Below are 12,864 nucleotides of genomic sequence, written 5' to 3'. Positions count from 1 at the left end.
ATAGACTCCACCAAGCCCTGAGTCTATGCTGTTTCCAGAGCTCAGGGCTGTCAAATACACTATACCAAAGCAAACAAACATTTCCCTGGCAAAATATTTCCCGTAAAATCTGGTCCGAGTGCTATTTTTACTGCAATCATGTGTTTTGAACCTATCATGGTACTTTGAGCTGTAGCACCTTTATGAACAGTACAGATGTGTTTTACATACACACTACAAAATTTTCTCCTGAATAAATCCTGGTTTCTTCCATTCCTTTTCTTGTGTTTTTGTTGTTGTTTTTGTTGTTGTTTTTGTTGTTGTTTAACAAGTGACATGAAAAATAACATTTGTGGTTGTCCTAAAGAAATTGGGGTACCCCAGAATTGTTTTTCAGTGGGTTTTGGGTTTTTTTGTGTTGAACTAAACCATATGAGGCATACATTTATCCAGTTTCATCGGTGGGATGTGACATGACAGCTACAAATAAATGTCTTTGGTATTCCCCAGACACTGGCTTATATGATAAAACCTAAAGACTCCAAGGACTACATGTGAATTTTAAATGGTGCCTTATGAATACAGAAGTGGGTGTCCTTGCCTCCCTGTGAATACACATGTCAATAAATTGTCATGAGCCTGGGGCAGAGCTGCAGAATCAATCACTGGAGACCAGAGAGAATCACATTAATTCTAACTTTGACTTTCATGACACTGCTTGTTTGTTTTTTGCTGGGGATTGGCTACGGAAGAAACAAAAACAACATTAGGTAGACTGGTTTCAAAAGCAGCTTTTGGTTTTGCAAGAAAATTCTGAGCTGGCACACTAAACAGACAATATTTTCTTAGATCTGAAATCTAAGAAACTGCATGCTTCAGGTTGGAAGTGTGAGTATGGTTTATCTGGGGGTTACACAAAACACCACTGCTAAAAATGTGTGGGTATTTTGGGGGGAGAGAGGTGCCACTGAAAGGTAACTCCGTGGAAATCTGTCACTCTGCAAACGCCTTCTCTGTTGTGTTTCATTACTTTCGAGCACATGTGGGTATGCAGCCCTGGAGAGTCCTGACACTGGATGTGTTTATGCCACATTCCTAAGGCGTTTTTGGTTACAGCTGGTGGCTGATTTCTGAGTGTCTATTTGGATTCCCGAGTGGGTTTATCCTAAACCAAACAAAGGGTGAGGAGCTGCCCATGGCTCCTTGCTCTGTTCAGGCTGGTCCTGAATCGGTGTAAAGTTGTTTTCAGCCATCGAGCTGAACAGAAGTGGATGTGGTCTGGCATAAAGCTGGATTTAACCTCTCACTTTTTTTTTTTTATTCTTTTTTTTTTTTTTTTTGTGCAGTGAATGAGCTGAGAAAAGAAAAAAAAAAAAGTGACATTTTCTTGATATTCTTTTTTCACAGCTACCCATACAGAGTATTGAAAATCCTGAAGAATGGCTCTACCTACCTCCAAGTATCTCTCTGGAAGTTTGGGGTTTTTTCTGTTTGTAGTCTCTTCAGTAAGCACAGGTAAGTTTTCTTGCCATGGGGAAAAAGGGTATAGTTTGTAATGCTATTTTTAATAGGTTTAAATTGACCAGATTTTCACTCTTTGTATAAAAAGAGTCAAGGAAAGAGTGAAAAATCTCAGGAGAAAAGCAGTTTTCTGGCAGTATACTCAGTCAAGGGCAGCTGGAGTGGCAAAGACTGATGAAATTTCTGAGCAGGTGAAAGTACCCTCAGCAATGTCTCAGGCTCTGCCACACATTCTTAAACAAAACACAAACCCAACAAACTGCCATGAAGAAATAGCAAAAGAAACCTCAGGTCCTAATAGCTGTGGCTGAGGGAGGTGAAGGCGAGCATTTCCCTGCATTCCTCAAGCCCAGATGTGGAGAGCAAAAAACTCTGGCCTGGGACATCCCTGTCCCTTGGGTTTTGTCTCTTCCAAGCTGTTTTCTTACTAAGCAGTTTAGGGAAGGAGGAAAGGGGAGCTTGATTTACATATTCTATATACAGCTAATTTGGAGGTTTGTATTTGTTTGGAACAAAGAGACCATATGTCTTGCCCCAAACACTGCAGCTGCATGAAGCAACCTCTCATTGTCATGCTCAAGCCCTTTTGGTCAAGAAGCAAACATTCAGTTAATTCCTTGTGCTGGGTAGAATTTGCACTTTTATTTAAAAAATGACAATGAAGGCAGTAATCAAGCTGTCAAGGTAACTGGACCAGCTGGCAGGAGATGCTCAGCCTGATGGTGTCATTGGCAGATGCTGGTGGTGTGCAAAGTTCCTGGTACAAATTGATTAATGAAATTGGGAATTTGGGTCCTGTGCTTCTGGTTTGTTGGCTTTTGCTGTTGTTCATCCCAAACACCAGCCTAAATTCCTCTTGATTCCCCCTTAGGCTTTCCTGTGCGCCTTTCTGTTTCAAAATAAGAATTTGGGGCACAAGTCATCTTTTGAGACAGCAGGAAGCTCCTTGCATAGTAGCATACTCAAGTAAATGGAAAAATGAACAAGATTTTTATCCTTTACATTTTAATTGATTAAGGTATAATTGATAAATTATACCTTTACATTTGAATTGATTCTCTTGGTTTTATGTCACTTCTCATCATGAGCAAATTTTTTCTATTATCCTTATTCTCAGGGAAAGAACAGATCTTTTTTTTTAAAAAAAAAATTGTTGTCATTGTGTATTGAAGTTATATTTGAACATCTATTTACAATGCAAGCCTCATCCCCTGTCTGAAATATTTATATTTTCTAACTTTTATTAATTCTGTGTGGCTTCTGGTAGGAACCCAGAATCCCCTCTTCATTTTTCTCAATTACTGTGAATCAGAGGGAGTGCCTCTGACATTATTCATACAATTCCAGCTTCCAGCTGGCACAGTGGTATCAAAATCAGGTCCTGGATGTTTATCTGTGTCTGACTTGCTGCCTGGCATATTATTGGCCCTGTTTGATTTACTTCACGTATATGGGAAAAGTTGTCAGCGAGACAGGTCTATGCAGCCCACAGGAAACATCCCTCACTCACCTTGAAAATTGATATTTATTGGGGCTCTGGAGGCTTTAAAGCCATGGCTGGTCCAATTCTATTGTTTCCTTAAGATATGAAGCTGGTGGAGGAATGTGAGGGGAAACTGAATGCAGATGGACATATTTTGTTTCTGTTGCAGTGGAATTACAAGTTCCACAATGACAGCACAAAACAATTGCCTGTCAACTGCACCAGTAGCAGGAAATATTTCCTTGCTTGGATTCACATCATTGTCCTTTCCATTACCTGGAGGCATCAGTACCTGTGCGGCAAAACCCACCCAACTTTACTATACCAAGTTCCAGAAACATAACCCTGCTGAGGTCAAGGTTTATCCCATGCCCATCATCATTGATTTGTTGGCCCTGTACTTTTCTCCATGGTGTTTTTGTTTTAAGGGATAAAAACTGGAAAGCTGGTGAGAACTCCCAGCCCTTTCTGAAGGCAAAGAGCTCATTGTTCAAACTTCCACTGACCTCAGCTTCCTAGGATTAGAAAGGGCTTTACCCTCAGAAAATATGCATCACACGTGAGACTCTCACTCGCAGTTTTGTTGATTAGAGTAAGACATGAGGCTCACATATCAACTGAGGTTGTACCAGGGAAATATTTTATCTGAAATAAATAGCTGCAACATGAGACTCTTGCATGTAGTATGAGAGCTGTTCAGACTAACACGTCATGGCAGCCCATCATAAAATTTGTGTGTGGAGACTGCAGATGTGTGACCCCAAAGTGAATGAATCCTTATTGCTTCTGCCTGGAAAAGCTCACAAACCCAGACACGCTTGTGAGGCTCCTGTTGCTCTCTGCTACTGGTAATTGCTTGGTGCTTGGTGTTTCCATGTTAGTTTGATCTCTTTTTCTTTCTGTCTCCAGTGAAAATATATAATGCATACATATTTTAACATCTTTATATTAAACAAAGCAGGTATTTTGGGGGCATTTTTAAAGGTAGTAGTTGTTTTATCTTTTTATCAACACCTTCTCTGGGCTTTGTGTCTAGATGGTATGAACAGAGCTAAATGTCACTGCAGGAAGAGCTCAATGAAAGTCCCTTTTCAGTAGTTTTCTAGAAACTGTATCCCCTGCAAGGCTCCTTTGCATTGGGTTTTTCCATTCTTCCAGAAAACAGAAAACCACACAGCTTATGCTGTTGTTTGTTTTCTTTTGGTCGTGACCCACATGTACCCTGCTGCACCGAGGTATTGCTGTGTTCCAGGGAGTCAGCCAAGAGGCTGATGCTGAGTGACACTGTGAAGATGCCCAGGTGCAGAGCTCCTGTCTCACTCCAAACAAACACTGATTGTTCTCACTCTCCACTTTGCCCAGCAGAAGCGGCTGTCACATGTCCTGACAGAGAGCCCGAGTTGGAAATCTGGAACCCAGGTCACAACGAAGAAAACCGCGTTGAAATCCGCAGCGGCAGGAAGCTGCTCCTCTCTTCTTCTGCCACTGTCCACTCCATCCACATCACTGATGGAGGTAAAACGTGCTGCTGGCAAGGCTGGCTGCGCTCTGCTCTCCACTGGGACTGTTTAAATCACTCTGGATCATGCTAGGAGAGCTTCTTGCTTCTTACTGAGAACTGAGCAAACACAGCTTTTCCTCAGTACAAGGCTGGGTGGTAGCTGAGGTCCTGAGACTCTTCAGCCATTGTAACCAACCTATTTTCTGTCCTGTCTGGAGAATTTACACAAGTAGCTCAGTGTAATGATCAGTTCTACTTCTGCAATTTGCTTCAAAAACATTTTTTTAATCAAACTGCCGGCCTAATAGCATCATACTGCAGTAGTTGTGTTATCAGGGCCTCAGGACAGGGCAGATGCTTATGCCCCTCTTTGTCTCCAAGGACAGAGCCATAGTGTTGCTGTCATGAATAGCTTTTATTCAGCTTAACTCTAAATTTCTGTCTCAGTTTTGAATGGGTCCTCTTCCATGTAAATCTTATTTGCACTCTTCAAGAACTGGACTGAACAAAACCCAACGTTTTCAGGATTTGTATTGAGAGCTGTTTTGGATGTATGAAGAGAATTTTTCAAAAACTGAGATGACAGCTCAGCATTGGGTTTAGCACAATGATACCACAAACTCACATGAGCTGCTGGGTGATAAAGTAAATGTCATAACTTTCTCTGCTTAGGAAAACTGGTCATCAAAGATGATGTGCAGCCCATCATCCTGCGTACAAGACACATACTCATTGAAAATGATGGAGAGCTACACATTGGCAGTGAGCTGTGCCCTTACCAAGGCAATGTGGTTATCATCTTATATGGGCGGTAGGTATGCATGATAAAATACTCCCTTAGAACCTTCTGGCATCTCTCTTCAATGTCAGGGAATGAAAATGTTCCTTAAAATTGCATGTTCTCAGGTATACCTATCGTCAGTGCTCTGTGGAAAGTTCAGTAACTTTTTAAACAATTTAAATGGCTCACAAAAATTGATGCTGGTTTGAGATTTTTCTCTTCCATTGGGATATGAAAACTGCGGGCATGCTAGAGAATCAGTATGCACCTTCCCAGAACTAAAACTGATTTTCCGGAATAGGCTTAAAACCTGAGGAGTTATTTTTGTCTGAAAGTTCTCCTCTCTAAACCTCCTTTCTTTCTGTATGGGAGTTGTGAGCTGAAGGATAATACATTTGTCTTGAAGATGGGTACAGGATCTCTTAAAATTTCAAGGATGCTAAATTAATATTTAACAACCACTGGACTGCTTATCTCCTGTTTAGGGTCTTGTTTGCCTCCAGAATTCAAAAACACAGATGTGCCATTCAGTCTGAGCTCCAGGACTCCTCTGGCCTGGATATAATGAATATAGCATGTATAACCTATGCTCCAGACTGTTTTTGGTCTTTGGTAGCTGCTACTATTTAAAAAATTTATTTATTTTCTGTACAATGTGGGCAGCTCCTGATGCTTGGAGTACCTGAAATAAATGCACAGCAAACCATGAGACTTCTCTCCTTGAGTCTCAGCAGCACAAGGAGAGAGGTTCCTTGACTCAGATACAAACCCAAACCTGGTCCTTTTCCTCCCTTCCTGCTTCAGAGCGGATGACGGCAGCCAGCCAGATCCTTACTTTGGACAGAAGTACCTTGGAGTCAGCAAAGGCGGCACTCTTGAGATCCATGGAAAGAAAAAGCTGTCCTGGACTTTCTTAAACAAGACTCTTCATCCTGGTGGCATGGAAGAAGGTGGATATTACTTCGAAAGGAGCTGGGGCCACCGGGGTGTCATTGTCCACGTTATTGACCCAAAGACAGGGGCAGTTGTCCACTCAGACCGGTGAGTGACCTTCTGACTGCCTAGATGTGAGGATCTTGGGGAACAGGCTGGGGACAGCATCTCAGCAAACTCCAACACACACATTTCAGCATCTTGTTCAAATGGGTGTAGTTGCATGTCTGTGCAATTCCTCCTAGACCAGCAATCTCCAAAACCACAGAGTGAGCAGACAAACCTTGCAGTTTGTCAACTAGAGTTCATTCAATTTGGCTTAACAGAACCCCCTAACACACCCTGCTAGACAAGTGCTTTTGCAGCAGGGTGATATTACAGTGAACAACACAAATGACTACTACTTTCTTTATAGCACTTGCTTTTCAGTATGTAAAGATGTGGTGACTGCTGCAGCAAATGTTTACAGGTGTTTTTGATCATTTCAGGTTTGATACCTACAGAGCAAAAGAGGAAAGCGTCCGCCTGGCTCAGTATCTGGGTAGAGTTGCAAATGGCATGATCCTGTCGGTCGCAGTGAATGATGAAGGATCCAGAAACTTGGATGACTTGGCCAGGAAAGCAATGACCAAACTGGGCAGCAAGCATTTCCTCCACCTTGGGTTTAGGTATGTGCCAGTCCTGCCAGTTCTCCCAGCACAGAGGCTTTATTATGTTCCTGAGATGTCCAAATAGTTCCACTCTTTCAAAGTCACAAAGTTCTTTCATATGGGAAAAAAAAAAAAAAAAAAAAAAAAAAAGAGGGAAACTTCGCAATGTGGAGTTTTAGCAGTTAATTAGATAGTTTCAGATGCACTCAGAGTCTATATTAGGTATTTTTATTAGCAGATTGAGGAATAGCATATGATTCACATTAAAAAAGATGGTTTTCCAAGATATTGTTCCCACAGGTTGCTTAGTCCAATTTATTTTCAAGCCATCCCCCAAAGATTTAAATAGCATATTTATACACACACACAGAAGATTAGATGGGCTGAGCATTAAGGAGGGCGCAATAATTGCTGTGTAGCCCTGGCTACATACATACAGACACACATACATACAGACACACATTCCTCAGCTTGTCCAATACAGGTCTGGGCACTTGTGCAGCACAGAAATTCAGCAAACATGGATTTATGGTGTGGACTGTAAATGCTTCTGTGGCCAAAACAGTGTCTGTGTTGGCACGCAGACTGTTGAGAATACTTGCTATTTACCCAACTGTAGCCATTATATTTTTTGTGTTTATCTGAATTTATGTAGGCTTTTTTTTTATGAGGCACTAAGAGGGTGTCTGCAGAACACACACACACACACACACACACACACACACACACACACATACACACACACACACACACACACACACACAATCTGCCTTGTAGGGAGAAGTGTTTCAATGCAGTAGTTTGTGGAAAGAGACATATGTCATCTGGGCACACACAGATGGAGCAAGAGCTGGGGTGGTTGATGAAGAAGTTGTTTCAAACATTACAGGAGCTCCTGGGCACCAGACAACACATTTCGAAGAATCAACAAGGAGGGCAGAAATGGTCTCCAAAACCAGGCTGTCTCCATCAGTGCAATTCTTGATCTCAAATTTAGACCCCATATTACAGCCCAGTAGCCTGCTGGGTGTATTTTTCAAATGCTAGAATTAGGGAAACAGAACGTGATTTTTGAATATTATACTTTTTTCCCCCAATGATGCTACAGGAAGGAATTTATGGTTTTTGCATATGTTTATAGAAGTAAATTGCACTTGATTTTTTTAGGCTGCTGTGGTGTTTTAATGCAAGTTTGTCATCGTTTTGCCATCAATGTTTATAATGGAAATACTGCAGAAATTCATCCATGGAAGTATGACTTTTAGTGTTGCTATTATTTGTGGTCAAAAGGCTAATTCTTGCCATGCTGTTATCTGAAATGCCACAAAATTGCATTCCATGAATTATAGAGACATGTGGATAAATAATGAGGTAGTACTTGGTGAACACTGACTTCCACCAGCATACTGGTGTGTGGAAAAATATCTGGTGCATTATTTAAAATTGCATATTTTTAGGAGTGTTCTCAGAATTTAAGTTCCTCAATTCTCAAAACCCACATTGTCTCGGTGACAGCTGGGGCCAGACTTAGAAAAGCAGTTTGATGGCACAATGGAACACAGGCAGCTTTAGGGGTATCCGAGCTTTTCCTCTAAATCAAATTGAACTTCCACTTCAGTGTAACAAGATTTAGATATAGTGGTTTACATTTCAGATACACCTATAACTATGAATATGGATGTATGCACTATGCACTTGACAGGTGCTTCTGGAATTAATTTTTTTTTAGTATCTTAGAAAAAATTGTTCCGAATGAGAAAATGACAAATGTGTGTACACATTTTACCCTCTGTGGCCATGGCAGGCCCTGACTGAGGAGAGCAGATGGATTTTTCTTTCTAACACGCCTGTCGGCACTTACTGCCCAGCACTGGGGTTTGCTGGCTGCTCCTGCTGAATTCTGGCTGTCAAATCTTCTCAGCTCCTGACAATGGCTGGGGCTGGCCATGGGCAGCCCTGAGAGAATAAAAGTGTAATTCAGTCAAAGATTGTGTTGGTTTCTGGTGGGGGTGTTGGTGGGGTTAATGGGCAAATTCCTGTCCATCTCCACTTGCTCAGTATTCAACCAGATTGTAAAGTTGTGCAACTCCCCCTTGCTGTAGCAGAGCTGATGCACAATGCTGATTTATTCAGAAATGTTTCTGTGCTCCTGGATTCTCTTTTAATTGCCTATTTGCTGAGTCCAGAACATTAGGAATGAAAGGAAAATCTTGCATTCCTCTCTTATTGTTTTCCTTCTGAAAAGTGTGTTTACTCTTTCAGTGTGAGCCATCTTTTCCCCTTTTTACTAATAAATGAAGAGAAAGCCTTTTTGCACTTGATGACATAGTTATTCTCTTTGGAATTCCACACAAATATCTCCTGCTTGGCTCTGGATTTCCTGGTGGCTTCATTTCATATTGCTCAAACAGATTGCATGTGTCCTTATGTGTTAGGGTTGAACGACTTTATTTTTAGTTGTAAAATAACTGGGAGAAACAAGTATTTTAACACATGAAATGGGGCCAAACCTTGAGTTGCAGAAGTGAATAACTCCTTATTCTTTAAATTTTTTTGAGATTGTTTTTAAGGCATCATAATTTTTTGTCATTTGTTTCAAATTTGGTTTTCTAAAATAATAATAACAAACCCAGGAAAAAAATCTATGCTGTCTGCTGAGTGATAAAGTGTCCTTCCTGCTCCCATCCCCCTTCCCTCCCTGGATGGAGATCACAGCCCATCAGTGCCTTTGGCAATTGGCACGCAGGCAAATTTTCCAGCAGGCGCATCTGGCTGGCTGGCAGCTCCCGAGGCAGCGGTGCTGGCAGCTCCCACCGAGGCTGGGGCTGGGGACACGCTGCTGGGACATGTCCCTTGAGCAGCTGTGTCCACCAGGGCCATGGCACAGCAAGGGCTGCACCAGCGCTCCCCTGAGCGCCCCCAGAGCAGCAAATCCCAGCAAACCCCAGCTCGTGGCACCTGTGATTTGGGTGTGTTTTGGTGCCTCTCTCTCAATGTCTGTATGTGTTTTATTCCGGAGTTCCAAACCAGAGCGGTTTGGAACTTCGCTTGCACCAATGTAAGGTGACCTGCAAGACTCTTGATGCAATTGAAATGACCAGATATTTATAACTATAGAGACATGACCTAATCCATGGGAGTTTTTGGTAATTCAGGACAGTCTCCCTACCACCTAAAAGCATATTTTTCATTCTCTTACTCATTAAGAGCAGATATGTTTGAACTACTACTTTGAAGATAAAAATTGCTCATGACCCCTACTAATTGGGCTCACCCCCAAGGCTGGGAGGCACTTCAGTCCTTGTCTCCATTGCTTTCTCATCCATGTGGTCATCCTCCGAGGTGGCTGACAGCTATTGAACCCACTTGACCAATAACCATCAGATGGTAAAGAACTGAATTCTGACATGGGATCAGATTTGAACAGACAATTCAGGGTTGTAAACCTTCATCCTTGTCCAATGTTCAAATAAGGAAACTAGATATGCAGAGACTATCTAAGAATTTTTACTGTCATTTGTCAGCCATTCTGTCTATTAGAAATTCTCATGGGTCATTCCAAAGACAATTGTCACATACAAGGTTTCAGCATGAGCTAAATTTATTTAAGCAGAAGTGGTTTCTTTTCATATTCTTTAGTGTATGCACATGTACACACACACACAGGATTTATTTTCAGGCTCCCCAAGGAGTTGCCAGTGTCTCTTAGGGTTGTCATACACAAGTTTCCTCAAACATTCATTTAAAAAACAAACACACTTGTTACAGGCATGTTTTAAGTGGGGATTTGTCTTTAAATTTGCTTCTCTTCTGATATATTTACTGAAGAAATATAGACTGTTAAGCTAATATTAATTTTAACTACACTGCCTGCGACACTAATGAGACTGTGTTGATGTGGTGCCTCTGAGAAATTTAGGAACATTAGGCTCTAAGAAATATGTATCTCATACTTGACATTACTTGATCATTTCTCACTTTCATTTTCCAGGCACCCATGGAGTTTTATTACCATTAAAGGAAATCCCTCCTCTTCTGTTGAAGACCACATTGAATATCAAGGTATTTAATGTACAAAATGCTGTCTAGATGTGATTTCTGGAAGTTCCTGGAGTTATAGCTGAGATGAATTTGGTCAATGGTGTTTTTACTTCCCACTACATTACATTGAAGCCATAAGCAATTGGTGGTTTGACACATTTAATTGAATGCTCTCCTTATATATTGCTTCTTCCCAATAATGCATCTGAAGCAGCTGAGTGAGGGACAGTTTTGGCTAACCAAACCTTTAGATAAAAGGCGAGATCCTGCACCAGTGTAAATCCATGAAATTCCACTGAGCTCAGACACTGCCTCTCTTAAGACACAAATCTGTGGAACAGACCCAGTTCTGAAATTTAATCAGTGTATCCTGAATCAATAGCCTCAAGTCCTCCTGTGAAACCATTTTCTTGCAAGCTGAACACTGTTGAGTCTCTGTCTTCTCATGACATGAATAACACAGCTTGCTACAACATTAAATAAAAATAGCAATGTATGACAAGCAATTGTGGGCTTTATCCTTTCTTGATTTTTGAAAGTTACTCTTCCTCATTATCCACACAATTGCAAAAGTGTCTGAAGCCTCACTGCAAGATCAGTACATTTTTCTGAAAGTTGTGCAGGGCTAATTTTGAATAATATAGTCAAAGTATTCAAATATGCAGAGAGACAATTCCTTTCAGTTCTTACTCTTATCAATTACATTAAATGATTTTTCCAATTGTTTTCAATTATTTGACCAATGTTTTGGGTTTTTAACAGGTCACAGAGGGTCAGCTGTGGCCAAAGTATTCAAACTATTCAAAGCTGAGAATGGAGAACATTTTAACGTCTCTTCAACGAGCGAGTGGGTTCAAGGTGAGGGGTCTGTGGGCTATTTCACTCAGTGCTAGACAGCTGACAAATAGGGTGAATCATCCTCTTTCCTGAAATCCTTTTCCATTTGGGAAGAGTGGACTTGCTAACTGCTATTTATGTTATCACTAAACCAATTAATGAACACTGGATTCTTTCCCCAGTTGTCTCTAGGACCCTCTGAATAACTGGGATCCTTTTTCCTTTTCTGCACTGGGTATGAAATTCCATCTCCTGTGGTCTCAGAGATCACACACAACCTCTTGTTTTCACTGCACAGTCATCATGTCCATGTCTCAGACAACACACAGTAGCTGGTGCAACTTGATCTGAAGATCAGAGAAGGCAGCTAAGGCAGACACAGATCCAAAAATCTGTATCTATTAATAATGCTTGCAGTGCACATGCCAATTATGAAGCTTTTAATAACTCTGCTCTCCCTTGGCTGGTTGCACTTCACAGCATCATTAAAAGTGGCTGACAGACTGGCAGGAAGAGGCATGAATCAGATCATCAGTGAAGAAACTTGTGAATGATAGCCGAGATCATATTATGCATCGTGCATTTTTGCTGCACTCATTAAGCTTGACTTTCAAATGCCTGTACTTGTTTGCACTTGTCTCCAGATGTAGAATGGACAGAGTGGTTTGAGAAGCCTGACAAAGCGAGATCTAAGGATATGGAGAAGCTGTCTGACTTCAAAGCTGCTCATCCTGACAAGATCTGCAGGCAGCCCATTGACATCCAGGTAGGCTTACCACATGCTTTAGAGGGCCAAGTCTCCTTTGTACTGACACTGAACCCCCAAAATAATTGTGTTTATCAGTAATTTTTGTTTCTAAATAAAACACACCAATTATTTTACCACTCCAATACATAACCAACAAGATTTTGTCTACAGACTCCTATTGTTCTGAGGCAAATTTGATAGACTTGAACTCCTTTCAGTAAATTCTGGCTCCTGGCATGAAAAGGTGTACAGATGGGTCATGGACAGCACAGATGCTAGCATGAAATATGTGGTTCCCTGCTGGAAGATTAAAAGGAGCAAGCACATGAAAATTTCAAAGGTTTTTAATGGTCCTGGAATAGACCCTACCTAAAAAATTAATCACAAAGT

General features: G+C 41.2%; 1 protein-coding gene across 4 annotated transcripts in view; it reads left to right on the top strand.

Annotated features, from left to right (window-relative positions):
• The window catches only part of CEMIP (cell migration inducing hyaluronidase 1), a 101,774-nt gene that overhangs the window by 50,466 nt on the left and 38,444 nt on the right, over positions 1-12,864 (top strand). For 2 of the 4 annotated variants that reach the window (XM_030281004.4, XM_030281006.4), the window contains exons 2-9: positions 1,387-1,494; positions 4,346-4,498; positions 5,157-5,295; positions 6,070-6,306; positions 6,687-6,866; positions 10,840-10,910; positions 11,652-11,747; positions 12,371-12,492. In XM_030281004.4, coding sequence (XP_030136864.3) covers positions 1,419-1,494; positions 4,346-4,498; positions 5,157-5,295; positions 6,070-6,306; positions 6,687-6,866; positions 10,840-10,910; positions 11,652-11,747; positions 12,371-12,492 — 1,074 coding nt within the window. In that variant the 5' untranslated portion in view covers positions 1,387-1,418. The remainder of the gene's footprint in view (positions 1-1,386; positions 1,495-4,345; positions 4,499-5,156; positions 5,296-6,069; positions 6,307-6,686; positions 6,867-10,839; positions 10,911-11,651; positions 11,748-12,370; positions 12,493-12,864) is intronic. The other 2 variants (XM_030281008.4, XM_012572929.5) reach the window with 1 other exon arrangement.

The sequence above is a fragment of the Taeniopygia guttata genome, chromosome 10 (assembly GCF_048771995.1).
Source record: "Taeniopygia guttata chromosome 10, bTaeGut7.mat, whole genome shotgun sequence".
Classification (NCBI taxonomy): domain Eukaryota; kingdom Metazoa; phylum Chordata; class Aves; order Passeriformes; family Estrildidae; genus Taeniopygia; species Taeniopygia guttata.
Note: the sequence above shows the minus strand (reverse complement) of the source record. Positions and strands in the feature narration are given on the sequence as shown.